The sequence below is a fragment of the Eleginops maclovinus genome, chromosome 5 (assembly GCF_036324505.1).
Source record: "Eleginops maclovinus isolate JMC-PN-2008 ecotype Puerto Natales chromosome 5, JC_Emac_rtc_rv5, whole genome shotgun sequence".
Taxonomy (NCBI): domain Eukaryota; kingdom Metazoa; phylum Chordata; class Actinopteri; order Perciformes; family Eleginopidae; genus Eleginops; species Eleginops maclovinus.
The window spans coordinates 6,349,698-6,377,684 of record NC_086353.1 but is presented as its reverse complement, the minus strand read 5'-3'; the positions used below and the strand labels follow the sequence as shown (position 1 = coordinate 6,377,684).

At 41.2% G+C, this 27,987-nt stretch overlaps 2 protein-coding genes across 4 annotated transcripts in view; one reads left to right on the top strand and one right to left on the bottom strand.

Annotated features, from left to right (window-relative positions):
- Positions 1-2,614: 2,614 nt before the first annotated feature.
- On the bottom strand, positions 2,615-4,760 carry lsm6 (LSM6 homolog, U6 small nuclear RNA and mRNA degradation associated). 2 transcript variants are annotated; one of them, XM_063882779.1, is made up of 4 exons: positions 4,620-4,760; positions 4,096-4,201; positions 3,893-4,006; positions 2,615-2,782 (listed from the first exon to the last, which is right to left on the bottom strand). In XM_063882779.1, exons 2-4 carry the CDS (start codon positions 4,187-4,189, stop codon positions 2,748-2,750), a joined length of 243 nt encoding a protein of 80 aa, XP_063738849.1. In that variant the 5' UTR covers positions 4,190-4,201; positions 4,620-4,760; the 3' UTR covers positions 2,615-2,747. The 2 variants fall into 2 exon arrangements, with proteins under 2 accessions (XP_063738849.1, XP_063738850.1); XM_063882780.1 differs by lacking the exon at positions 4,620-4,760 and adding an exon at positions 4,279-4,555.
- A 14,030-nt stretch (positions 4,761-18,790) lies between these two features.
- znf827 (zinc finger protein 827) overlaps positions 18,791-27,987 on the top strand; it is a 63,851-nt gene continuing 54,654 nt past the window's right edge. For both annotated transcript variants that reach the window (XM_063884088.1, XM_063884087.1), the window contains exon 1: positions 18,791-19,127. In XM_063884088.1, coding sequence (XP_063740158.1) covers positions 19,085-19,127 — 43 coding nt within the window. In that variant the 5' untranslated portion in view covers positions 18,791-19,084. The remainder of the gene's footprint in view (positions 19,128-27,987) is intronic.

Here is a 27,987-nt window from a genome sequence, read left to right as displayed (position 1 = left end):
AATCTCATATCATGATAGGAATAAACATCCATACATTGCCCAGCACTGTTTTAATTTAAAGCACAAAACCCAGTCTTTGTTAAACTTCTTGTGCTTTTTTTACAGACCGAGTCCAGGGAGGTGTTGATTAAGCCCTCTGGTAAGTTATGAGGCTGTAATGTGTGGTGGTTTAGCGTTGCATTTCTGACATTTTTTTAACCTCTGTACATTCAACACATTATTCCTACTTTGCACACACACGACACATTCATTTATCGTGCATTGATTCACCTTGATACTGCAAAAATAAGAAAAGAAATGACTCCCTATGTGTAGCAAACTCTCAACCCTGGCTAAACATTTCATATGAAAAGATCGACTCTGAATAGATTTGCATAGAAAAGAAAGAAATGTGTCCTTGTCCAAATAGGAACGTGTTACAGTCAAACATGGGGAAAATCACTGATTTTCAGGTTGTCCTTGTCATCCTTTGATCCCTTGTGAAAAGGCTAGACAGTCATGCTGCAGTGATCAGTCAGGGTCAAAGTCGTACTCCCCTCTCCCTCCCTCCCCCTTCCTCCCTCTCTCCTGCGACTCCACTGTAGTTTTGTAGCTTGGGCAGCTGGTGGTGCTATAAGACTTGAGTCTCCCCCTTGCTTTTCTCCCACATAACAAGACTGTCACCTATTCTATCCTCCTTTGTCCTCTCCTCTCCATCACTCACCTCCATACGTCAACGCTGAACCACTGCAGCATCCTCGGACAGACCCTGAGCCCGTCTGCTTTTATGGGTGGAGTGGAGAGGGACCAGTGCCCTAAACAAACTACGCAAGACAAGGGGAACAGGCATCTTGAAAGGAGCTATGTGAAATAAAAAGAGGGTTGTTTTCACAATGTTGTTTGGAAAAGGGTTGTGAGGCTAAAATCAATACTCTGTTAACATGCAAAATGAAAAAGTGAATGCTTCTTTTCCCTGTTTTTTTGTGTAAAAGCACATGATGTCTGCCACTAGGTCATTTGCGTGAATAGTATTAATTGGGTTCCCTGTAAGGCCACACAGCCAGCGGCTCAGTTATGATTCCAGTGGGTAAATATTTGCCTGTTCTAACCCTCACTAGGTGCCATAATGATTCTTTGTGTGTTTCACTGTGTACAATGCGTTTCTGTGTACACATCACTCAGTGCCTATGTCAGCCTGTGTGTGTGTCTGTGTTGCAGCCCCCCCCCTGACAACATTCCCTCTCTACAGCTGCAGCTCGGCAGAGTTTGATCAATAACGCGTCCTTCATTCTCAAGTCTGGCCTGACCTTGGCAGCCTTTTGTCTCCTTCCAGGGGCCAGAGTGCGCATGTACAGGTTGGAAAACAAGGCTCTCAAAAAATCCACCCTTGGAAGGAAAATAATTCCCCTCACTGCCTCTTCACTACAGCATTCTCATTAAGAGCTTAATGAATCATATATTTATAGCGTTCTTATCTTAGTGTAATGAGGTGATGCCACTTTTGAACTCATTTGCTAAATTACCACAGGCTACACTGAAATGGAATAAACTTCCAATTCCTTGCATATGCTGCTGCATTCATTTTCAGAGGCCACACAGATGGAGACGGCAGAACCAATCCCAACCTGGTGAACAAAGAGCACCTACAGGGTATGTGCAGTCACAGATGACGAAAGGTAAGCTGTGTGTTGCGAGACATGTGAAAGCACTGAAACATGGAAGTGTGCTGCAGAGAGCAGTGATCTGACAGATCTGTTTACATGTGAAGGCAGCCTGATGTAGCCTGCAGGTGGCACCATTTATGGATTAGTCCTGCAGTCTTCCTACTTGTGTCATTGACTAATGGATATTTAAATGGCCAGTAAGTGAAGAATTTCATTTCACATGTACATATTGAATTGTTCTCCACTGCTGCGTTAAACCAAGTGAGTTGCTTTAGTATGTATAAGTACTCCGCCATGCTGGCATGTGCCCTATGATTTTCTCAGCTGGATACCAGCAGAGTTCAGATGCAGGTACATTAATGGAGTGAGTCATCATATAGAACTGTAGGAACATTTCCAGTACCAAGACTCCGTCTTCAGTCTGAAAAGAATTAGAAACAGAGCTTTCAGTAGAAAAACTTTTTCTTTTCATATGTGAAACAATACCTGCTTTGTTTTATTTCGAATAATGAAAACAGCTGTTCGAATAACTTAAATTATAAAGCAAAAGCAGGATGTTAAGTACATTTGAACACAGGCTATTCAGTAATTGCTTTCTGTAGGCAATTTGTATCAAGATCAACTACAAAATTAGTAAATTGGTACTGGCAAATTACAAAATTTAGTTCTAATCCCTTTGAAGCCTTGTGGTAAAACATTGGTAGATTTGCTTCCTCCAGGGATAAACGTGTTATTTAAGCCAAAAAAATCTGTATTCCCCTTCTAAAATCCCACTGGCACAGGAGAAGCCTGATATATTCAAGAATTAAATCCAAAAAATAGATATGAGCAACAAACTTTTTCAGAACAAGGCCTGTTGAAATGATACCGTTACTTCAAACCCAGCCTAAAACATTTCACGAACAACGCTTGAGGAAAGAAAACAAACCGTTATCTTTGTGAAGTTAAAACCAAAATGCATACAAATGAGATGTAAATCAAAACTGAGGATTTATTAACATATTCCGTTTTTACAAAATCAAACACAAGTATTCAGGTTTTACAGAAACAACAACATAGGACAGTGGTCCACTGAAAATAAAAAACAAAACAGAATGGTCTTCACTACACTTTCCTCTTCTGGGTGCTGATGTAAAGGACTGTGGAGAGAAAAAACAACAATCATTAAAAAGCCTATAGTTTTACGGTATAAACACAATGGCATCTTAAACACATCATTTCTTGTTACGTGTTCATTTGATGCGGTCAAGTCTGCTGCAATTGTACATTCATATGGAATTTATAGTTGGCATGTAGATACAATGTTCTTTAAGGCTGACCCTTAACGCTAATAGCTCTTTGCAGTCACCCTTCACTTCCCATGGTACACCACAAATACATTTTCTGTGGGAAACACAGGCTCACTGATGTAGATCTCAATGTGAGCACACATTTCAATTGTAGACTTGTTTTTGCACTGGTCACTCTGGGTAGAGGTGTACGGCTGCAGACTGTACAGAAAAACAGTTAGGTTATGAGCCTGCTCTGGTTTGACTAAAATAGCCCTATCTTTAGCGGTTGGCTCTTTCATCACACAGAGAACTCCACTGGCCAGCATGACTCATACTCAAGAGGGAATAACAGTAAATACAGTGCATGGCTGGTGTAGGGAAAATCAGGAAAGAAATGTAGACATTGATTTTTATAGTGAATACAAAACTAATGAAACACGTGCTAGGATTTTTTTTAATTATTAATCAAAGTTTGAGAGTGAACGTAGGTTTTTTTTAAAAGCTCCTAAAGCCCTAAAGCATCATCAATATTCTAGTTCACACTTTTTGGAACAATTGAAGGACCACTAAATGTACAAAGTTTAAAAAGAAATGAGGAAAAAAAATATCTTCATACAATGTCAGTACTTTTCTGATGTTTGTCCTTTTTGTTGAACAATACCCATTTGTTAAGTGGCACCATCTGAAACTATCAAACACATATCTCTGCCCACAACGCTCTAAGACTGAGCAAAAGACATCTCTGGAGGATAAATATGTTATTGAAATTGTACACTGGGATACTTTAATAGAACAGAGCAATGTCTAATTATTAGTTAAAACCTTTTCTAGTTTGAAAAGTTCATGGTTTCTGTGTTTATAGTATCAAGTCCTCTCCAGCTACTTGCTGGTAAGACACAATTGTGCACACATGCTCACTTCTTCAAATGCCAAAATGTCTTCGAATTGCTGATAAACTAATAACATGGAGAACCTTACCATTGTTTCCTCTTAGAAAAGCATCTCCATACTTGTTCTTGAGCTGCCCGTTGACATACTCCTCAGTCTGCTCTATGGCAATGTTCATGTAACCATCCAGGCAGGCCAGGACACCTGCAGACAGATCACACACGTGTATTGTTGTTGCTCAAAAATCACACAATGGAAACAATGGGATAGGTTGTACATTTCGGGTGCATTACCTCTGTAATCCACACCAGAGTTCAGTTTGACCACCACAGGTCTCCCAATAATCTGCTTCAGAAAGTCACTCGGTGTCTGCTTTCTCAAACTCATCTTGGCAATGATCTGAAAAAGTCGCAGAAACAAGTGACGTTGTTATGGTGTTTCCTTCAGCTAGCTACATTAGCATCGTGGCAGCTAACCCGTGCTTGACGGCGTCGTTTCGTTTAATTTAACAGCAGGATTTTCCTTCAGTGAGTCGTGAGCGTAACGTGTAGTCATGTATCTCACTTTGACCCAAACCACTGATTTAGTCAGGAATATTTAACTTAATACTGAATGGACAAGTAGCGTTAGCCGCTAAGCTAATGAGTGTAGCTAACTGCCAACTATGTAATGAAAAAGGCTTGCACTTAATGGTGTGAAAGGGTGTCTATCCTTGTAGCGACATTGTATACGTTTACTGAATATAAAGCGGACTACACATTGAGATGTTTGGTTTTATAAATCTTGTTATCTAAATGGTTGGTAGTGTTTCACTTACCCGACGTACGTCTTCCAAACGATTGTATCAGGCATGGACCGAGTACTCACCAATCAGATGCGTGTACTATACGGAGACCGAGCGAGGACAAAAATCCTAAGAGCGCGTCGGTACATACAGATCCGGAAAAAAACAAGAGACCACTGAAGCATTATCAGTTCCTCTGGTTTTACTATTTATAGATAGGTCTTTCAGTTATATGATTTATTTATTTTTCATTGTATTTTAGAAACTACTAACAACATTTCTCTGGTTTGGAATTCAACAGATACTGGAAAGGCTTATTTTTTTCCGGAGCTGTATTTTGTGTGAAGAGAAAACTACATGAGCAGAAATGTAGACAGACACTGGGGCTAATATCTGCATCGAGAGTTTGAAATATTTCAGAGTGTTTAACACAAAGTTTTATTAAACACATCACCAACTTGCAAACGTTGCATGTATGTGGATACGCCTGTTAAAGTGTTTTCAACATTTCAGATTTCTCTTAAAGTGCTACCATGAAATGACAAAATAAAAACAAAAAGCTCAAATTCATCCATTTTACACATGTTTTATTTGTATAACATATTAATGTGTTATCTTGCAATTTACTTTTACATTCCTTTAAGAAGAATATAAACCTTAATACCTGAATATGACCTTTTTGTTGTGACATTTTAATGTGGATAAATGATTAAAGGTAGTTTTACATTTTGACCTGGCCTTCTTAAAAGTAATTACTGGAGTGCTTCTAACCTAGCTTCTAACTGTGTTCCCACACTACGCTATATTTTTACAGCACAGTTTCCATGGACCACTGCAAACTGTCACAGTCTAGTTGAGAACTGGCTGCTGTTGGACAGTGAACCTGTAGCTGGTGTCCAGATGTACAGGCTCAGGTCTGATCCGCCTGCAAGGAAGGAGAGACATTTCTGGATCTTGGTGCAGACTGTAAGTACAGTAAGGTTGCAACAATTATTCAACTAACTGATAAGTAAGGGGTTGGCAGTTAGCTGATATGTTATAAATCGCTCTAGTCACTTTTCAAGCAAAAGTCAGCATCCCAAATGAACTGCATATTTTGAGATTTTGAACTGTTGGTTGAATAAAACAAGCAATATATACATCAACTTGGATTGGGGAAATAAACCCGCATTTACACTAATTTCTGACACTTTTTCACAAAACATTGACGAAACAACAATTTAATTCAACTAAAGACTAACATCTGGTGTTCTGTTATTCTCAGTCAGGGAAAAGGAATCAAGCACATTGATGATATTAGCATACAGTATAATAAAAACAAATCCAATCGCCTCAACATTTGTTTGTTTTTTAGATTTGTCCTTTCATTAAAATCTATTTTTATTTCTATAATCTTATACCTTTAAGATAAATGATTGTAATATTTCTCTTTTACAATGTCATAGTTATACCATGCATATGATACACATTGAGTTAAGTGACCTGTTTTTACTTTTGATATATTTCTCTGCCATCTTTTATAGAACTCCTTGTCTTACAATAGTCATGTGGACATCTGCTTTGAAATTATTATAGCAACGTGATGCTTTTTTAAAAGGCATTATAACTTTACTATTGTTCTAACTTTTTGTGAATTTAATTGAAATCAAGCACCCTTGAGGTTACAGATTTTTCCATTATTATTTTACTCTGCTACGGCCAGGCTGTGTTGTGAAGGATAAGAGAAAGTCCACCATCTGATAAAAACTTTGGTTGCTGGGTGCATGACCCAAACACTGCACAGCTTGGGAGGTACATGATGAATGGTGCAGGGGCAAAATAGGGATGAAATGTTGAGGTGAAAGATAGAAGAGGATAGTAGGGAGAGGATGTGCCGGTACGTGTTAACAGAGAGGTTGAGAGACAGAGAGAAAGACAGAGAGAGGCAGAGAGAGAGAGCGATTGTGAGAGGTGGGATCATAAAGTACTTCTTGTGTGTCTAGACAGGTTGCTTGTTAGCAGGGCATGGCTAGCCCTGTGGAGGCTAGAGGTTAATTTGGTATCTGCTGCTGTGTTAAACTAAGGTCAGTACTACAAGTCCTTAAGTCATAAACAAGAGTGGTTAAGAGCCATGTATACACCTAGGCAACGGTTAATGAATATTCAATGAAGAGGGTTTTTTTCTCCCCTGTCCCCTGTTCTCTTCGTTGTTTCTTGCTTTGAAGGAATTTTTTGGAAAGAAAAAAAAATCCCAGTTTATCTCTGTTGCCTTCAAAATATGACCTCTGTGCACTTACATTTACCCGTCCTTTGTTATCATAATAGATGGCCTTACTCACCGCAATAGAAAGTATTTCTGCTGTTTAGAAGGTTTAACTCATTATGCAGCTGAATGCAGCAAATGTAACTATAATTGATTGCTTAATACATCAAACCTATACTTTAATATTAACGTGATCCTTTTCCCCCCAGGGCATTATATTTATGGTTAAAATAAAACTTAAACCTAGGACCGAAGCTCCGTCCTCACTGGCAATAGATGTTTTAATAGGCAGTTTGGTAACTGTAGGGTATGAGTAAATATACATGAACCGAGCAATCCCAGACAAATCATAGTATCCAGGTGCCCTGAGATGAGTGTGTTTTGCTAGTAACCTGCAACAAGTTCACAAAGGATAAATATTAATTCACCTGAAATGGAGGTTAATTGTAATTATTGACATTGGGGTTTACAATCACCATCAGCTTCACTTCCTACCACGGTTTACATGTCAGTGATGGCCCCACATTCTGCATCCTATAAATTATTTAAAATTGGATTGCGTAGGAGTACACTTTTAAATACCAAGGCCTTTTTTTTTTTTACCACCGTATAATAGTAGTGAAATGCATAAGTATTAGCAGGTTTTGTTTTGCTTCTAGCTCTAACCCATCTGATGACTAACAACATATATTATATTATTATACATATCATATTGAACAATGAACTATATAGACAACATTTTGAAATCACTCGTGGTGAGGCAGCTTTCCATCAATTTACTTCCTATGGCAAGATCTGTTCTCCTTTAAGTGGTGAGAAAGATAACTCTAAAATAAAAGTTATGTTGCTCCATATGTGTAAATAAGCAACTGTTTGCTGACAATAAACACAGTATCGTTACGTTAAAAGAAACGTTAGGTCAGTTGTGTGCTCACAGGTGGGTGCAGCTGCACACAAGTTGCTAAAACAATTAATAAATGCAGGTTTTTTGCCTGGGTTACAGTAATTATACATTTTTAAAAATATCATTTATTATAATGATATTAAAAGCGCTATCCTGCAACCGCAGAGAATCGGATTTGTGTATGCAAAGGGCAAATACATTAGCGGAAACACAAACCTGTCACTCGCATTTTCCAAGCAAGCTCTGACAACAAGGGACGCTGATAAAGAGGGTTTCATTATTCCTGTTATAACCAACAACATATTTGTATTGGTAGCAGAGGTAGCAGAAGTACTTTTAAGAAAGTAGTAAAAGCAGCAGCAGTAATGATATACCATTAGAGTTTATTGCCAGCATTATTATAATGAGTAATAGTCCCACTGTACATTATACTTTATCGCTCGTACGTAATACAATTATTAGTGTAATCAATCAGGTATCTTTAGCTCCTTTTTGTCCGGCTCTTCTGCTCACCAGCCCTATGAAGTTACATTTTTTAATGCTCAATGTCTGGACAAACAGTGAGTGACTTTTCTTCAGAAGGATGCTCTGACCATCCGTAAGAGTGGACACAGCCAGAAAGCACAACAGCAGTGCTGTCAATTGAGAGACAAATCCCATATCCATCTCCAGACCTCTTAAGCCCAAGGGGCGGGGTAGTGAAATAGAAAGATTATGGTGACTGGAGATGCTATTGTAGGTTGAAAATGGAGACTGGACCAAAGGAGGCAGGGGCGGGAATAAGGAGGAGGGGAGTGCACATCCCTCTTGTGTCCTAAAGCAATATGCAGGATGGGGGTGGAGGTGGGGGCGAGGGTCGGCTGTTCAGGATGCGGAGAAGGTCTGGACTGCATTGACCCTTCTGAAGCCAGGTTTTCTCTTCAGGTCAAGCTTGATATGGAGTAGATAATGGAAAAGCTTGGGGGAGTTTTCAAATAAAAAAAACTGATTGGTAAACAGAGTGTCCCTGTTCGTGCTCTATGTAATCCCAAACTGTATGGAGGCAATAGCTTAGAAGTGATGGGAAACCTTTCTTCCATCAAAAATGGGGGCAGGAAACCCCCGCTGCATGGCTGCACGCTTGGATCTGTTGCTTTTTAGGCATCAATGGTTGTTTTAAAAACACACTTGTTCAAAGCTCTTGTATCTCCCTCCATGGCTGTGCACTGGCTGTGCAACTGTTCAGTGGCACAATGTCTCACTGGTTTTAGCACTTCCGGTCCCTTCATCATAATATAAATAGTTTTTTTTGGATACATTTATTGGTTAGATGCCTGAAATAAGGTCTGTTGTCAACACATGCTTGAACTATTAATGTACAACAACACCTCACTTGTGAATCTCTGAATATTAAATGTGTCTTAAAAGCAGCGGTTCCAAACAAGTTGCTAAATGAGACGACTAAACCTATTCACAGCGAAGACAAGGGCGCCTTTGATAACTGATAACTGTGTTGACGTAAAGCTGTACGCCGTCATGTAGTTTGTTTGAATATTATAATTGCTCTTTCTCTCTCTATCAATTGCTGTGATGATTTCAAAATCATAAATTGCTTTTTATTTTCTGCAATTTTCCAAAATCCAATGGAAAAACATATCTATTGCAATAAAGAATCAAAAATCCGAGGCATTGGTAAATAGCCTACAGGTTTCATGACTACTTTTGGTTTAGCTCTTTATTATTTTTGTGCCAATTACACACCTCTCAACTTCCACTAAATGATTCAGCTGTGATCACTAACAGTTGACAGTGGCTGGCTACCCGGGGGCCCCTTGCTGAGAGAAGGGGGTGGCACATGGCAGACAAGGTGGGATGTAATCACTCCCTGTAATTTGGAGGAAATCCACTGTGCTGCTCACATTCAAAATGAAAGCCTTCCTACTGTTTTGTCGCTCCACACAGCAACCAAGCTCTGCTGCTTTCAAAAGCCTCAGATGAGAGGTTGAGAGAACCAATTCTGCCTGGTTGGTGTCCCACAGGGGTTTGTCCTGGGACCATCTCAAATCAGCTTCAGCCCTGGAGCCATGTTCTCTCCCAAAGGAGTGGCAGTGGAGACAGACAGTCAGACTGCCGTCCTGTGCTATACGGCTCGGGTGCAGCCAGCCAGCACACAACTCTCCTGAGATCGTCCTTAGTGGAAAGAGAGCTCAGTGGAGCTTATGCTGAGGGCTTTGCTTGTATCTTGCTGTCCGTCTGTCTTTCTGTATGTGACACCCTGTCATGTCACTTTCCCTCTCTCACCTCCCTTTAATATCTCAATCCAGGCCAAGGAGGCAAAGCATTTTAAAACCAGCCATCCCACTGTTCCCCTTTATCGCATTATGTAAGAAAAAAGAGCATTAATCCATCCTTTAAAACATTTTTTGTTTGGATAAGTTTGTCAAGTAGCATCCTGTCAGGGAAATAATTATGTGCAAAGTAACTTATAATTACACTTTTAACCTCAGCATGCTTTTTTGTCACAGCTGTCTAAATGACAGTCAATTTCACAAGAAAATTTGGCTCGAGCTATGAGCAGATCGCCCGGTTTGCTCACTTTGTCACATAACACTATCCTACCAAGTTGTCAGAGACACTGTAGTGGTTTTGCTTGATAGATGGTGAATGGTGCTTATACAAGGAGCCACTCCAGTGCTCCCATAAATATGCATCGTGACATTTGGAACAAAGCCGCTCGTCCTCTCTTTCCTGATGAGCCTTGCCTGCATACTATAACATATTGCCATACTGTCACACCTTGTGTTTCATAGCCAATCTCTCTGTTCATCAACTTGGCAGATAACCTCTAGATGTTGACAGATGATATGGGGAGATGGCATTAGGGCTCTACTGTATGCAAAACCTGAAAGTGAATTTCGAACAGGGAAGCTTATACCAGTAATTAATAATTAATCATTTGTATTTTATCGTGTATTCAAATAATGTATGCTCATGTTCTCGAGACAGTTTGGAGAAAGTCAATTAAAATATCCCAGGTCAGGAGACATGTTCTCACACTCACACATAGAGTCTGTTAGGACAAGTGCAAAAGAATGCTCCCTGTTCTCACTTCAGCATTAACAATATAACTGGCCTCTTTCTCCAAACACCTCATTGCTTTAGAAAGGAATAAATATCCAAGACAGCCAGGAGCAGTTCCTTTCAAATCCCACACATACGCATATCTCTCTCTCTCCTCCATGTCTCTCTCTCCTTCTCTCTCTGTCATTTGACCAGCAGTGCTTCCTGCCACTGAGGACCTGTGACTCATCAGCCAGGATACAGCAACGCTCTCTTGCCCACCCTTTTGAATATTCATAGAAATAAGAGGACTCAAGCTCATACCCATCCATCTTGTACTCATCGACATTTATATATAAAAAAGGAAGTGTGTGTTTGGGGGGGACAAGCAGTACTAGATATCTAAACGGGTGCTCTGGGAGAGGGGGCGTTGGGGGGGCTGTTTTACACTAATTTCTTTATCCCTTTCACAGGAGTGCCATGTTACAAGAGAATTCCTGAGGCGAGCCAATGGCCCGATAAATCTGCCGGAGTCTCTCTCTCAATTTGTCTCCGTGGAATGTCAGCTGGCAAGCGCCCAGACACTGAGAACCTCTTTTCACAATGCGCCAATCTAACAGACGAGATCCCATGTTGGAGCTGCAGTACAAGGACTGGCATGGATAAATTGCCACGTGCCTTATCTAGGTTTCTTTATGTCTAACTGTCCGAGGACTTGCTCCTCACACGGCCTCTGAAGGCCACTTTCTGCCAGACCTGGCTGTTAACCTGAATGGCTGAGTGGGTGACATTGACAAAATGCAGGTGTCACCAAAGAGGAACCTGTGATATGACACAGATGCCGTGTCAGCTCGTCTTACTCCATATGACCCGCAGTGTGAACAGAAATTGTCCTGTTTAGTGTCGTCCGTCACTGTGTGGCGCAGTCTCCCACATAGCTCGGTCCAGGTGGTGGAATGGCAGAGTGGGAGAACAGACCATGTTTGTGTGAAGATGCAACAACTATCTCTCTATTTTTCTTTCTCTCTCATTTCCTCCCTCACTCCCCCCTCACAGTCCCTCTTCAAACAGACTGCTGTAGCACTTCTTTGTACTCTATTTAAAAGGTCTTAGGTTAGCAAACAACAAGATGCCTCCCCACCTGTACCCCCAAATGAGTCACGAGTCATGAATGAATTTATTTATATACAGTTTATTTGCAGGAAAAGAACATACTGTGTATACACAGATGGATATGAGTGTAAAACTGTTCTTTCCCAATCGACATATCAAGTTTTTATCTCTGTTTCTATGAATAATTGAGTTGAAATGTAGTTTTATTACAATGATTTATTAATTGTATTATTCATGTTATTGCATCTACATCAGATGAAGTACAAAATAAAGAAAACACAAATGAAAAGCACCTTATGCCCTACAACCATTTTAACACAGCAAACCACACAAGCGAGTGTAAAGGGTTCATGTTACTGCCTGACAGTTGGCATGGCTGTAAAAAAAAAAGGCATGTGCCAAGTGGAGCTGCCAATGCTCAGCATGTCTGGTTTTAATATTTTAATGTGTTTCATTACAACAGTATGGGCCAGATAGCCTTTCTGACGTCCAGACAATCACCTGTGAATGAACAAGATTACATGACAAGCCCTGAATGACAGAGCTACCCACTGCTGCCTACCCCAGCCACTTATCTGATGGTAGCCTAGCAACAGATCCCTGACCTGGCTTTGACCTCCACCCGATAAGGTCAACACCTGAAGGCTCTCCCATTGGAGGGTTGGCTGAGAGAGAGGTGGAGCCTGGGGATGTGGGGAGACAAAGGACTCACAGAGCAAGGGCAGCCTCTTCTGCATAGAGTTCCCTGCTCCCTGCTGACAAAAAAATGTTCGGACAAAAGCATGCCAGACCTCTTCACCAGGGTTCGTTATACCTGTGTGTATGTGTGCATTTTTAAGTGTGTGTTAGCATCAGAGGCAAGCCAATCCTAAAAGGCTGGTAAAAACAACACAAAAGCACTTGCCAGTACTCTGTCCCCCGTAGCAAATTCAGACAGCAGTGCTTTAATTCACACAGGGTCAAAATGTTTCCAATGCATCAATGAGAGGGAAAAACTGCTCTTGCAACGATTCAAATTAAAAGCTATTGTGGCGACAAACAGAAGAGACACATTATGAAGGAGGTGCTGAATATTAAATAAATTGACCGGAGCAAAGCGCACAAATAGACATCCCCACTTCTCCGTCATTTGTGTGCACACATACAAATCTCACTCGGTTTAACAACAGTGATATGGAAGTTAATCCAAATTGTGGTGGTGGCAATATCCTATTAGACCATGGCTATAAAATCAAGCTGAGTCTGGTAACACATGACAGATATCAGAACATGTTCAGCACGCTCCATTACAATACGAAGTGACATCAATCAGCGGGGGTCCTCTTACACACACATAGAGGCATAAAACAAACATGCAAATCCTACACACAGACGTGCATAAGCCTGAAGTACTGCTAAAAAAAACATGTTGGAGTGTTGAAGTGCTTTTTCAGTTGATATTATTTTAAATGGTATAAAGAATTTATCACTGGCCTTTTGCTTGATAAATTCAAACATATTGTTGAGGGAAAGATAGTCGAGCAGCCAAGGGCAGAAGGGTGGACATATGAATAGCTGTTCATAACACGTTTTGTAATTGTTTTATTTTATATTGTAATTATTTTTGCTCCCCGAGCCTCTGGTATGAAAAAGTGATTTAGAGGCAGGTGGCAGACAGTGTTACTGTCCCAGAGCTTTGTGACTTTATGTGAAAAACGTACTGCAATTCAGTATGCAAACTGCTCCAAATGATAAAAGAGCACATTTTTGTTAGAACCCCGTTTGCCGAGTGTCCCACTAATCATTCTTTTTATTTTTTTTAATATGTTTTTTGGAAGATAGGGCTGCATTTGATACTGGGCATATCACTTTCTTTTTGGTGTGCCAGGGTTATTATTCAGCAGGTCAGGTTTGGCACTGCTAAAATAACTCTTGTCCCTGATTTGAAGGACCTTCACTTTCCTCCAGGGCCTTTTGCAAGACCTCTGCTCAAGTTCACCCAGGCCAACTTAGGCTCCTCCTCTGTGTGTGTGTGTGTGTGTGTGTGTGTGTGTGTGTGTGTGTGTGTGTGTGTGTGTGTGTGTGTGTGTGTGTGTGTGTGTGTGTGTGTGTGTGTGTGTGTGTGTGTGTGTGTGTGTGTGTTGTGTGTGTGTGTGTGGGTGTGTGGGTGGGTGTGTGTGTGTGTGTGAGAGAGAAAGAGAGAGAGAGAGGACTCTGTCTTCTTACTGCTTGGAAACTGTTGTAGGTCAAAGGGCAGGAAGTTGGCCACCTGCCCCTGTCACTTTAGTAAAAGTAGAGAGCGGTGAGAGAGGAAGTGGCAGTAGGAGAGTAACACATGAGACAAACAGAAAGTATGAACGTCTGTCAGTATGTGACCATACTTTTGTCAGACATTTGAATTTAAAGTCAGATGAGGCATAAAAATCCTGTAAGAACTAAATTATAATTGAAGTCACATCCTCTAAAATCTCCAGCACTTTCTGATGTTGTTTCTTGCTCACTGGGCATTTTGTTGACCTCTGTGAAACTTATCTGATCTGCAATCTTTATGTCTGATTAAAGGAAACCACTGCTTCAGGCTTTGGAGTTTCATACCAGCTGAATAACCGGGTGCAGGGATCTCTCCGCTGGTATTTGCTAGAGGCGACAACCTTTCCTCGCTCCCTGCATAAATGTGCCAACCGAGGACGAGAGCGTAGAAGGCCAGAGGGCAAAAAGGGTGTGAACCACCTGCTTCTGTCACACTGTCATGATGAAGGCGAGCGGGTGCAAATAGGGTGAAGTGTGTGTGTGTGTGTGTGTGTGTGTGTGTGTGTGTGTGTGTGTGTGTGTGTGTGTGTGTGTGTGTGTGTGTGTGTGTGTGTGTGTGTGTCCGTGCAGGAGTTAGGTTGGGGATGTTGTGTAGTCGGGGGGGACAGGTGGCACGCCGGACAGCGCTGGCACAGGCCACCCCAGGATTTATCACTCAGCGACAGTCACGGCTGGGCAGGGGACAGATGTTTCTGTTTACCCCAGGGCAACATCTGACTGGCCGAGCCTAACGTTAGCCCCACCAGCCTCGCCCGCCCGCACAGGACAAGGCCTGAGAGGATAGGAAGAAAAATAGACAAGGAAAGGAGAAAAAAAATGCAGGATTCTCAGTTTGCCCCCAAGGCACATAAGCAAGTTAGCTTATTTCTCTCCAGTCAGCTCCATCCTCCACTGAAAGCACCTGAAACTCATTAGGCCCCCACTAACTGTTGTGCCACTATAGGGAACCGTTTTAATAAGTAGTAATAATGACGACTGACAATATGAGCTGTTTTCAAAGCAGGGAACCTATGCCGGTTATTGGGGAAACAGTTCTAATTGATCTCGGGTATATGCTACATGTCCACTTAGCTAGAAAAGCAGAATGCACAGCTCTTATTTGGCTGTTAGTAAAGGGCCATTCGCTGAGAGGCACTTTGTATTAGTGTATGTGTTTAGTGTACAGTGTTCCAGCTGGGAAATACGAGCGCTGTCACTGGTAATGTAGCTGGAGCACGAGTCCCCGGAGCAAAGAGGGATGACCTTTAGGTTCAACCCTTAGTGAGGTCATGTCAGTGTTACCATGGTTACTATCAGCAGACTCCTGTTGCCAGCATTACCTCAGCCGCCTGGCATTGTCAGGGTCAGGCAACAGGCTGTGACCTCCCCACGGTTTACTTTTGACAAAAACACCATGAACACTAACTCCAGTCTAGTGCAGCTTATTTTCTGGTAATAAAAATGTGATTGGACTTACATTACTGAACCCAAATTCACAAAATGTTGCGAGGCATTGCATTGAGTTAAGAAAATAAAAACAAATAGTAAATATATACCTGCCAACAGCAGAAAGGCATATATCTATGTAGTATTTATATTACACAATATGACATTTTTAAAAAAGTAAGACGTCACTTTAACAGTCAAAGTCAACTTTATTGTCAATCTTTCAATTTGTGTGTACAGACAGAAAGATCGAAATGCTGTTTCTCACAGGCCCGGTGTATTACATAAAAAATATACAAAAATATGTATATACATACATTACTATATATACCTACACATACACACTCAATATATACAAAAAACACAAATAATCATTGCTTGAAAAGTATGCAGGTTATATTAAAAATGTACAAAGTGCAAATGGTAGTGCAAACGTACAACTTATAAAAAATAAAAAAGGATACTATTTACAATAGACAACCTTGGTATATATTATCTTATGTTTATATATATACTTTTGTAGTATTAAGTTGGTGTGTTACAGTGTATTCTAACTCATTCCTTATATTGATATTGTGTGTTCTATTGATAATCTAAAATAATGTATCTTTCCACTGTTTATATCGATATATGTACCGTTAATATTTCTCTTTACGTTATTTTTAACTCATGTGCAATGCCTTTTAAACAAGCTGCTGTAAAAAGATACTTCCCGTTGGATCAATAGAGTATAATCTAATCTAATTTAATCATTATGCAAGTGTGCAAAGTAGTTGCAGTTTTTTTAATTAAAATGTTAATGCAATGAGGTTAAGTAATGTTTAGTAGCTGGCATTGGATGCAGATGATTGCCGTTTTTACACTGATTTCAGTCTGGAATAAGTCAATCTGTTAATGAAGTTTAATATTACAGTTTTCTGTCATTAAATACCCTTAATGATTTAGCACTGAATAAGTCATCCGGCAGGAGAATTTCAGCTTCCCTAAGATTGTAAATACCACATTTGTGAGCATAAACATCGCTCTTGGAAATCTAGAAACCCACAGAGTAACGGCAGTTATCTGTGATTTCATCAGGACATACAACAGAGCTCCTGCATTACAATGATTTAGTGGAATCATAAAAATATTGTTTGCACTGCACTGCATTTCATGAACATGGGAACTGATCTCTACCAGGAAATGTCTCTGGATGCTCTTAAAGTCACCTTTTCCTTCTTTTACAACTTATTTCTGGCTTATTTGTGCACTAGCATAAAATCACAAATGTATGTTGGACAAACTCCTTAATTTATAACTATTTGTCCAAGTTCAGTGTTTCCAGCAGAACTTGAGTACTTTTCCCTGAGGTACTTTGAGAAATTGTCTAGAGGTCTTGCCATATGCATATTTTGTTCTGTCCACAAAAACACAATGTGCAAGAAATGTAAAAATTACAATTTAACTTTTGCCTTGTAGCAGCTCATTCACTCTGCGGTCAGAGCACCAGTCCATAGACTATCCGTCTGCAGGTGAAGGTTAGAAACACAGCTGTGTGCACACACTGAGACACACAAACACACTCACAGAAGTCTATTAAAATTGTAATGTAAACCATTATATTATTCAGTATCACAACCCAACATTATCCTCTCCACAAATGAAAAACCTAATGGGATGTCTTAATCATTTCATGCAGGAGATGCAATAATACATACCGCTTTTCTATTTGTGGAACATGTTTGTCCACTCTCCTCCTGATAGGCCCCATTTAATCATGTTGTTCTGTTTCCTAATTAGCAGAAATGCAAAGTGTCTTTGTCACCTGTGGACAGCCAAGAGGGCTAATTTGGGCTTTTCACTAATTGCCACGGTAACGAGCCTCCTGCGCCTCCACTGGGGGTGGGAGGAAGGCATGGCAGGAGGAGGACTGGAGGATGGAGGATGGAGGGATGAAGACACAGCTCTCCTCACACACGGCCGAGGTGTGAAAGAACGCGGCAGGCCAACAGAACGCAGCCTGGAGGAGTCCAACAGCAGGGAGTGGGGGACAGGCTGCGCTGTGAAAAAGCCCCAACACCCAGCTGAGAGGGAGGAGGATTCAGCTCTGGCCAGTTTTGCTCTCTCAACTTTGATGAGGAGATGACTACATTGGGTTGGATAACTGTTGGACATTTTTCTGACACTGACACCTGTTATTATTTCGACCTGATTTAATACTGGTTCCCACACAATGTACTTTTTCTTCCTCTAAAACCAGTTTTTTGAATAGACAAATTCCAGGTATAACTCAGCAGGCAGTTTTTAAATGAGCTGCACGACATTTATAAAGACTGTGTGAGAGAAGTTTGGGGCAGGAGGATATGACAGAAATATACCTATTTGATATATAGGATGTTTGAAAATGATGATGTTTATGTAATTAATGAAGCTCAAGTTGCAGCCTTCAGTTGTGTTTTGTTTCAAACAACTTTTATATAGTTTTCAAAATCATGGTATAATAGAAACTTTTCAGGAAAAAGAGTGGGTCTAATAAGATGTCTTTCCTTCTGAATCTATAAGTCCTCCTGGTTTTACGATAATACTAATTATACTCCTATACAAAAAAAATCTAAAAGTATTATAAGCATTGCAATTACATAGCAGCATAGAATGCATGTAAAGTTTGCAAAATCACTGTGTAGAAAAAGCCCTCTATTCAATATTAAAATACTAAAATAGCTTTTCAGCATTTTAATTCCACCATGATGCAGGGGGATGCTTAGATTTAATTAAAATATACATTTTGTTATAGACGTTTATTCCGTTTTGCTAAAGCAAGCTACATTTATGTTTGACATGCCCCTGCTTTATGTATTTCTCAGCGTCTAAAATGACATTAATGTTTGCATCATTCGCATAAATTATTATCGTCACTCATCATATTATTTTTGCAGGAAATTAAATGGATTCCGTTAATGTATTCAATTCGATCAATATGGTCCCTCTGCTGATTTATACCATCTTTGCTTTTTTTTTTCCAAATACATTTTCTTTTCAGTAATACACCCTGAAAGCTTGGGGGCACCTTGTCCGTACGCTGCTCTCGGGGGCGCGCAAGAGCGTGTTTGTGTGTGTGCGTGAGTGTGTGTGTGTGTGTGTGTGTGTGTGTGTGTGTGAGAGAGAGCGTGTGAATGTGTTTGAGTGAGCGTGTGTGTGTGTGTGTGTGTGCCTGCGCGCGTGTGTGTGTCTGCTCTGCTGTTGCTGCCCTTTGATCCCTGCATTAGTGTTAGTTAGGGGCTCGGAGACACACTTGCACCGAGAGCAGCCATAGTCAAGACACGGCAACAACAACAGCGGCACCTCCTCCGCCTGTGTTCCCATTCCCCAACAATACACTTTAAACCGAGCAAAGCCAGGTGCACGACCGAGTCCCTGCCATCACTGGCGCCTCCAGTCTCAATGGGAAAAACCTTTTTTCTTCTTATCCCTAAACAAGGACGAGAATGTGATTAAAAACGGGGGAAAATGCCAAGGAGGAAGCAGGAGCAACCCAAGCGCCTGCCTTCACGTAAGTAGGATTTGTACCATTTTGAACGTCTCTCCGTGTGTTTTGCGCAGTAGTTTAGGGTTAAAGAGGTGAAACAGACAAAAGACTCGGCGTAGGTTATTTCTCCCTTTTTAGGTCCGAGCGAGGCAGCCATGTTGTTGGCGATGGGTAACGTTAGCTGAGGCAGTGAGTGGATAAATGATACGTGGCTTTATTAAAGAGTATAATCGATAGGAGGTCCGGTTCCGCTAAAGGTTGCGGTCAGTTGGCATGTCGGTAATGTGTGTGTGACGGAATAACGGCCGAGCGTTTTTTGGTAATGTGCTCGCCTCTGCTTTCTCGCTTTTTCGGGTAGAAAGGGGAGGATCTGGGAGTCTGGCCGCAATAAAATGAAGGGTCAGTCGGATCAGACATCCAGAGTCTGGCTCCCCCATACCCCAGTGTTCCTAGTTAGCAATAGCGCTATCTAGCAACCTCGGTAAACTTCATTTCCTCTGATAAACGTGTAACTTTCGCCTCGTAGTTTGTGCTGCTCCGAATCACGGAACCGAATTTGTTCGCGCTTGTTTGTCGTCGACTTTAAAAAGTGTGGAGAGAATATTTTTTGTATACCCCAAGGCAATGTGTGTGTTATTTTTCTACCCCTCCCAGTCTGCATTCAGGCTATGTCAGAGCCATGGTCGGTCACCTGAAGTTCAGGGTTTTTCCCCCCTTCCCTTTGCAGCCATTCATTGCAGACAGACTACGATCAATAACGCGGTTAGAAAAGGGAAGCGACAGTTGTCCTCTCCTATGCTGCTTTAAGAAACAATTAACCGCAGCAGAAACCTATTGTAGTTTCCGTGTTGTTGATTTGGATGGGAGGATGGTCCACTTTTGTACATTTGACCCTCCGTATCTTGGATGTTCGTATTGTGCCTTTTATCAGTCCAGATAATGAAAAAGCTGCGATAACATACTCCGGCCACTAGAGGATTGCTTAGATGGTAGTGGGCAGTGACAACGACTATTAACATTTTCTGCTCAGTACATGCCTAAGCAAGCTCAATTAGTCATATTGGTGTGCAAAATGTAATGAATAATTAAGTGATTCATCTATAGATCAACGACGTCCCAATACATTTATCTTATGACACACTATTTTCTTCATTTCTTAAATGTCAGAACATGCCAGCTGTTGTTCATAGCCAGTCACCATCAAGAAAAGCACTTTTACTTGTGACTTTTACTCAGTTTACTGGCATTTAAATATACAGGAATTAAAGAATGAATGAGCTCATGCTGCACCTGTCATAGTTTAATATTGACATATTAAAACATGCACATACAGTTATTCATGTAGCTTCACTAAGTGCACAAAAATGCAGTTTTACATTATTGTGTTACTATTAACTGATACACATCTCAGAGGATTGACCTAGGGTTGAACTTGGGAAATGGCATTGTTTGGCTTTGAGGCATAGACTTGGACTTGGTGACAGTAGTGAGTGTGTTACAGAGTGGCAGGGAGATATTTGGACAGTGATATGCTGCATAAGGAGTATGTAAGCTATATGGTTGAACTGCACAGAACAGGGTCATGATATTTATATATCACATATTAATATATAACCCACTGCAGCCTCTTTACTACCACTCTGCATACCGAGGCTTATTTAGGGAGCTTGTCCAATGAATATGTCTTTATCGGTTACCAAAATCTGTGTTTTATGAAGTGAATTTCGTGTGCCGTGTACTCATGAAATACATGCGGTAGTAAGTGATTTTCGTACCTAAAGCAGTGTGCATTCTGCAATATGTTCCTTTGTTAGAGGCATTTATACATGATTAGATGCTTAGAACAGTGTGGGGTTAGTAAGGTCCACTGATGGTGGATTAAGAAAGAAGCCGTGCTTCATAAAAAAATGAATATTTTGGTTTTATTTGTTTCAAATATTACAAAATACAGAGGCTAAATCAATTTGATTTGAAAAAAATCAATCACTGTCACATCAGAAAAATTGTGAGCTCCAACGATTAAAATGCATGAAGCTGTGTGGAGCTCTGTTTCACACAGCAGCCTCATTATATTGTCTGGATCTGTCAAACATGAAGTCCAATATCTCCCATCTTTTGGACAAGAGGACCAAAGTTAGCCCATGTCAACCTTTCAATTAAGCAGCTTTGTAATTGGTCTGAAACAGAAATACCCCTCACCCACGTATCTGAAATCATGTAATCCTGTAGGTGCTGTACTGGAGCACTACTGTGCCTGTGTTTTTGGGTTTAAATGAAAGCCTTTTATGATTTTGGAGGTTTTTTTTTATTTCTCAGTCAACAAACTGTCAACAGAAAGTATGAATTTGTCAGAAGCTTTTTGCGCTTTGTTTTGGATCTTCCCACTCTGGAATGGAAGTGTCACCTCATGCCATTCGCTGTCAGTCTGTGTGTTTTCATTATTCAGCCAACAACACCCTGGTGGTGTGCCAGCCAGCAAGCACAATATCGAGCTTCAAATCTCTTCATCTGTGGTGAAAAAGGGCAAGCCAATACACTGGCTTTAATGCTGGAGGTGCTTTATCTTAGCACAGACCCAGATATATGGCCTGTGTAGACCAGTGTGCACTGTCCTATTGTCTGTGGCACAGCTTGTGAGAGGAGACTATTTTTTAAGTGTGTGTGCAGGGCACGCACATGTGAAAGTGATCTATTGTGCGTGTGTGTGTGTGTTTGTCTGTAGGTACATAAGCCAGCTATGGAGGTCACAGTACAGTATGGCGCCTTCACTCTGACAAGTAAACATGACCTTTGGTGCCACAATGAAAACTGCCATTCTTTATGACCTTGCAGTGTGTTATTGTTGGTGCTGCTTTATTATTCACTCTTTAAAGTGTCAGATAGTGAAAACCCTTAGGGTAATACAGTATTGTTTGGCAGATTTTATTTCAAAATGTTTATATTATAATCTGTTGTCATTAGGTCAAACATTACCATTGACATTTCTCAACAAGAAGTCAAACTTGTCCTCAAAATGTTAAACATTAAGTGGGTGCGTATGTAAAAATATTTACTGAGAGAGCGAGACAACCTTAACTATATTGAGATATTTGTTTTCTGCCTATTTATCCACTGGTAATCTACATTTCAAATAGGGAGAATTCTAACATTTCTAGACGGAAATTGACTCCTCTTCATCAGCCAATAGCAGACTGACTGGGTGGCTCTCTACCTTACTGTAATGGCGGGTCACTGGCTCCCTTCCACTTGCTATGATTATAATGACCTTGGTAGGGCTGGGGCTCGAAAAACATTGGATTAAGGGGAAAGGAAAATTAGAGGAGGTTTCCATTTCGCTCTTGCCATAACATTTGTGGGGTATTTCTGCCAAGAATCCCGTACCTCACCACCACCGCTACGTCCCCCCCTCAAGTTGATGGGGCTTGGGTGCTCTGGCGGTGTCGGGCGAGTGGAGCTCAAGCGAATAATGATACACAGGCTTTAACTTAGAAATGAATTAAAGGGCAGGGGAAAGGTGGTGGACTCCTCGCTCACCATACACTGTCACAGAGAGCAGAGGAACCGGCTTTTAGCGAACATACAGCGCAGTGGACTCTGCCTTTTGTGTATTGCTTGTTAGAAAATGTAAACACTGATGTGAATAAACCAGTATGGTTTGATGGGCCTGGATAAATCTTATGACGTGGATCTTATACACATGTTAGGCTTATTTGAAAAATGGCAAGTCACATAGGCAGCAGTGTTGTGATGTGTTTCAGGGTAAATACAACTTAGAGATGAATGTTTATGCTCTATTCAGTTAACATGGGTATTGGGCGGATGTATGTAAATTGAAGATCTTGTAAAATGTATTTTTGGAGAGAAACTTTAATAAATACATCTGTTTGAGGGAGATGACTTCACAGCCCTTTAAAATAGATACTAGGGAGGGAATAATGACGTGTTTAACTACCTAACCCTAGCCATTAGTAGCTTATAACACTACTAATGCCAAGCTTTCTTTTGAATCAAATCAAGTTGGCAAATTGAAATACAATGAAGACTTCCTAATTGTTTGATAATATTATTTAATTGTTTCTTTTTATGCAAATAACCAACATAGATGGCAATAACAAAGAAGAACATAACATTTAAAAAAGCTTGCCTGTGTACTTTTTTTCAGCAATCGACTAACGGTTGTATTAAAAAGAGCAATCTGTGTTTCTTTACTTATCAATCTCCATCCCTTCATATTGTCAAATCGCTCTAGAGATCTAATTGTCCAGTAACACGTTCTAGCCTCTGTGATTATTATTATTAGTAATAATCTCATCTTCAGTACAACGACATTGTTGTATATATCAGGGCAAGAAGTTTGAAGATTCATAACTGTGTTGTTTTATGGAGCTGGTTTTTTAAGGCTGAAGCCGGTATGTTATATGAAATGTTGTTCCTTACATAACCTTAGACACTGAACGCCCTTTGAACTTTATATCTGAAGGCTGTGTCTTGTCAGAAAAGCTTTGTATGTGATGTTAAGTTGGTAATGCTAGTCAAGGTTCCGCCCAGTAATGGTAGTCAAAGTCCTGCCCATCCATGTAAAATATCCTAAAGATTATTTAGATATCATGTGTAAGAGCATTGTGGATTCCTGGTAAACTGGCAACAAGAAGTTGATCAGAAATAAATCAAAACCCAAGTTATTTGGAATTTGTGATACATGGCTTTTAAAAGAAAATCATCTGGACTTGCACCCTTAAATTGTTGCTCTAATCCCGTCTTTAACTCACACATTTTCTTGATACCAAAACATTTTAGGTCAGTGGAAGGAAAGAGGCGTGAGTGTTTAATAATTTAGCAACACAAATGTCTTTTCAGCAGAAGAGCTGGTTAAGTGTTTCTATGTGCTTGTATTAGTCTAGATATCGGTCCCAGAAGTCTAAATAAATGTTCAGGTTGCGATCGATGACGTATGAGGGCCCTACTGGTTCTGTGATAAATTGATCATAAGAAACTTGTGTTTGTTGGTCTGCTGTGCAAGCAGAGGCTGCATTATCAAGCAGAAAAAAAGTTGTAAAATAATCAGTTTGAGTAAACTTGCCTAACCTTACGTAGCACGTCATACAGTGACAATGCTGAGGGATGTATTTTGAGCCCTACAGCTCACACCAAGTGTTTAAGTTGCTCACATATGTAATGGCAAAGGGACATAGTTGGAAAGCATCTTTTATCGAAAACAACATATTGTGCTTGAGGCTTTGAACTTTATTATGTATATATTTGATTGTTAAATGTTATGCCATACTAATGTATATTTACTGTAGAGTGGGAGTTAGGCCAAGTATTTTATTTTTTATCTGAATATTCTTTGAATACTGATTGAGATGGGGTCACAGCTACAGTTGATACGGATTGCGGTTCTTGTCATATTCTTGGTGTAGTTTACTGTTTTATTCTCAGTGCAAGTACCAAACGTTTTGTTTGAGTCCTGCATTTACCAAGGATGTAACAGAACCATCACAGTTCTTGCTTTTTCTACTTTATGATGTGTTACTTGTGTGTTTGCATCTTTTATGAAGATCATTTGGTAAAGAGAAACCTGATATGGTCAAGTTTCCAAACCTTTTCTCTTCATGTTTTATCAGCATCTCATTACAAGTTACAACTGTATTTTGTTTAAGATGTTTGTTATCTAATCATTTCAAAGTGCCTTCTCTATGCAATACATCCTCCTGCAGCAGAAAATCAGGTATCAGTACTCGACCTGATACCTCCAGTACAGTACCTGGTCTCAATCAGAACCCCCTCTGTGTGGAATGGAAGTGCCTCAGCCTTGGTAACGATTTTTCCCGTGTTGACAAGTCACAACATGGAGATCTACAGCTCGGAGAGCAGCCCTTTGGCTACGCAGAGCCCTGCTTGCACTGAGTAATAGCAATCTCACAGGAGTAGCAGGCTTTCAGCTGGCAGCAGTTCATACAGAACAGCTCGCCGGTGCAGCTGGGAAAGACAGAGCAGAGAGGAGAGGGAGAGAGGAGCTGGTGGTGGTAGCAGTGGAGATGGAGGGAGGGAGGAAGTGGAGAGGAAGGGCTGTTAAGAGCTTTGGGCGGTTTCTCTGTTGTTGTACCACACAAGTGCATCCAGGCCCTGCAGGACAAGCCTTTAACAGGCATGAGGGATGGAGAGCATGAGAGGAGAGGAGGAGGAGGAGGCGGCGGCAGTGGAGGAGGAGGTGGTGGTCTGGGGAGCTGAAGCCGGCCAGTCGTGCCAGACGCCCGCTCTAAACAGGGATGTGATTTATTGTTGGACTCTCTCACGTTTCACTCCTCGAAAGTACTCAAATTACAATATAAAAAGATGAAGAACTTCCTTAATTGTCTTAGTAGAAGACCATTGCCTATGGGCAGTGAGGAATTTGTGAAATTGAGAAGTTTTTGGCACTGCGTGGCATCTAATTTTCGTTTTTTTGGATATGGATTCTGCTTTGGTTATTGTTTTTTTTACTCTCTCTACAAACCTACTGCTTTAGCTGTCCATAAATCTGCGTTTCGAAACATATTAATCCTGTGTAGGTCATCAGAGTATGTATATTTTTGCCAGGGGGCTTAAAATGGCTTTTGGCCAACACGTTGATCTTTGTCGCCCTCGCTGAATGCACTCTGCACAGCGCGGTACTATGAGATGACCTCACTTCCTGTGTGGGTAGAGCAGGGCAGGAGGCCTCTTACACACACACATGCACACAGGCTCTCTCTCAAGCGTAGCCAGGCTCTAGTTAGCCTTTAGTGCAATAGCTATGCTAACCCCTATCTTCTCGTGGAGTGGAAGTGTTTCCACATTGCACATTTAGGCAGTCAAGAGCAAGGCACAGGCTAATGTCTTTAACTAGCCAGGCTAACAGCTGTGTGTCTGCAGCTTTTTGGGAAGCAGGATCAGTTTTATAGGGAGATTAAAAGTACAGAGAAGGAGAGGGGAGGTTTCAGACACAGGATAGTACGACCATAAGGCAGTGACAGCTCTCTAGGGAAACAATATATCACCTCTAAAAGGAAGTGGAAGTGTTTGGCTCCGGGACAAGAATCCTGAGAAGTTAAAATCATTGATGTGATGTCATCTCATAGAAAGCCATTGTCAGTGCCGCGTGAGGTTATTTATGATGCTGAAAATGCAGGTGAGCATCTTGACTAATTCAGTGTTGTGGAGAAGGCTTCCCCATTTGCACAATGTGGTCATAGCATCACCTAGTGCATTAAACAAACGATGTGAGTCAGGTCTCATCCTTTCGTTGTTTACCAAGGGCATTTGGTCACTTGGGTTTGTCCTTGGGATGCTAATGAGATAAGCTAATCACTGGATTCATTGAGAGTTGAGAGCCCTGTAGCTTATTGTACCTCTAAGAACCATAACCAGACGTAGAAACGCATGGAGCTAGATAAATTAGCAGAGCTGGTTAATGAATGAATGGTCGTAGGTAGCTCGGCTTATGATTGCCCGTATGTTCACAGCACTCCCCACCCGTGTTCTGAATGGGGGCCATGTTGGTTCAGATTGCCATGTCATTAATCCCTCGTACTCTACAGGGGAGTGGTCAGCGGCAGATGTATTTGCACTTCCTCCAGAAGGTTTTCTAGATTAGCCCAAATCCTCCCTGAAAACCCTGTTTAAAAACCTCATTTGGCACGCACAGCCAGACTTTGTGCTCATAGCTGGCCAAAGACAGCCATCCCACCCTCTACATCTCATTCTGTCTGACATGCCTTGATTTAGCTTTTTTTTATTTTTATATCCCCCCCACCTTGTGGTTCTCTGAGTTTAGCCCTGTGTCGATTCAGACAGTGCAGTGTAATTGTTTAGAAACTCGGTTCTGTCATTTGCATGTAGCAAGCAGCCACTTTTCCAGTTTCAGTGGTTTGACCTTGTTGTACCTGCCAGCCAGAAATGAGATCATCAGAAGAGTAGACGAGAAGCTGACATCTCTCCTCCACCTACCCATGGCTTTAAGTGATGGTTGTCATAGCAATCATTATACCACAGAACAGACTCAGTGGGTGAAGGATGGCTTTGAATGCGGCAGCCTCGGGTCACAACCTGGTTATGACAGAACAGATAGACCTGTGAGGGTTGGCTGCAGTATACAATCTGCACAAAGTAAACCGCTGCATACAATGCATGTCAAGTTCATATGGATCTCAGGTGAGGGTTAAATTTACTGAGGCAATATCTTTTATACCTTGAAGAAACCAAGGCAGGTATTCGTGTAGCGGAGAGAGGAAGAGCAGCATGGGGCGAACAATGCCTCTCATTCCCATCAGCTGCCCTGGCCAGCATTTAACATGGAGATTGGAAACGGAATAAGCTCTCCCCCCATTCTCCCTGGACCTGCATGTAAATGAGGTTAGCGGTTAGCTTTTCCTGCTGTGCCACGGCAATTCTTCTCACTCTCCTGCTCCCTCTTTTTCCTTTTTTTTTTTTTTTTTAAATAATGGCCTGAAAGTGCTCCCCCCTTTCGTGGGGTAGGGAGCAGGACCAATCCTGATTAGTGTCCCTGTCCTAAGTGACAGGATAAAATCCAAGCAGGCACTGCCTTGGGCGCCTCTGCCAAACAGCCGTCAAAGCAATACCACCATAAAAAAAGCCATCTTTACCCCCTCCCCCTCATTTCTCAAGATTCCCTCCCTCGTCCGTCTTCCTCGCTCCTCTGCTCACTCTCCCTTGCCGTCCCTTCTGAGTGTCTCTAACAGACGCCGCCTCCGTCGCTCTAACATACTGTCCACTTACATACATGCATACACATATAGAATTACCTCACACTCTACCCCCACCTCCCACCGGACCTGGCTTTGTGTCCCTTGGTGGACTGGCAGCTATAGAGCCGAGTGTCCCTTTTGCCAGTAGGGTGATTTAC

Excerpts from the sequence above, each read along its gene's own strand:
- lsm6 (XM_063882779.1), bottom strand. The coding sequence starts at position 4,189 with ATGAGTTTGAGAAAGCAGACACCGAGTGACTTTCTGAAGCAGATTATT. Across the intron at positions 4,007-4,095 it reads CTCTGGTGTGGATTACAGAG|GTGTCCTGGCCTGCCTGGAT; the intron begins GTAATGCACCCG and ends ATCTGTCTGCAG. Across the intron at positions 2,783-3,892 it reads TTTTCTAAGAGGAAACAATG|TCCTTTACATCAGCACCCAG; the intron begins GTAAGGTTCTCC and ends TTCTCTCCACAG.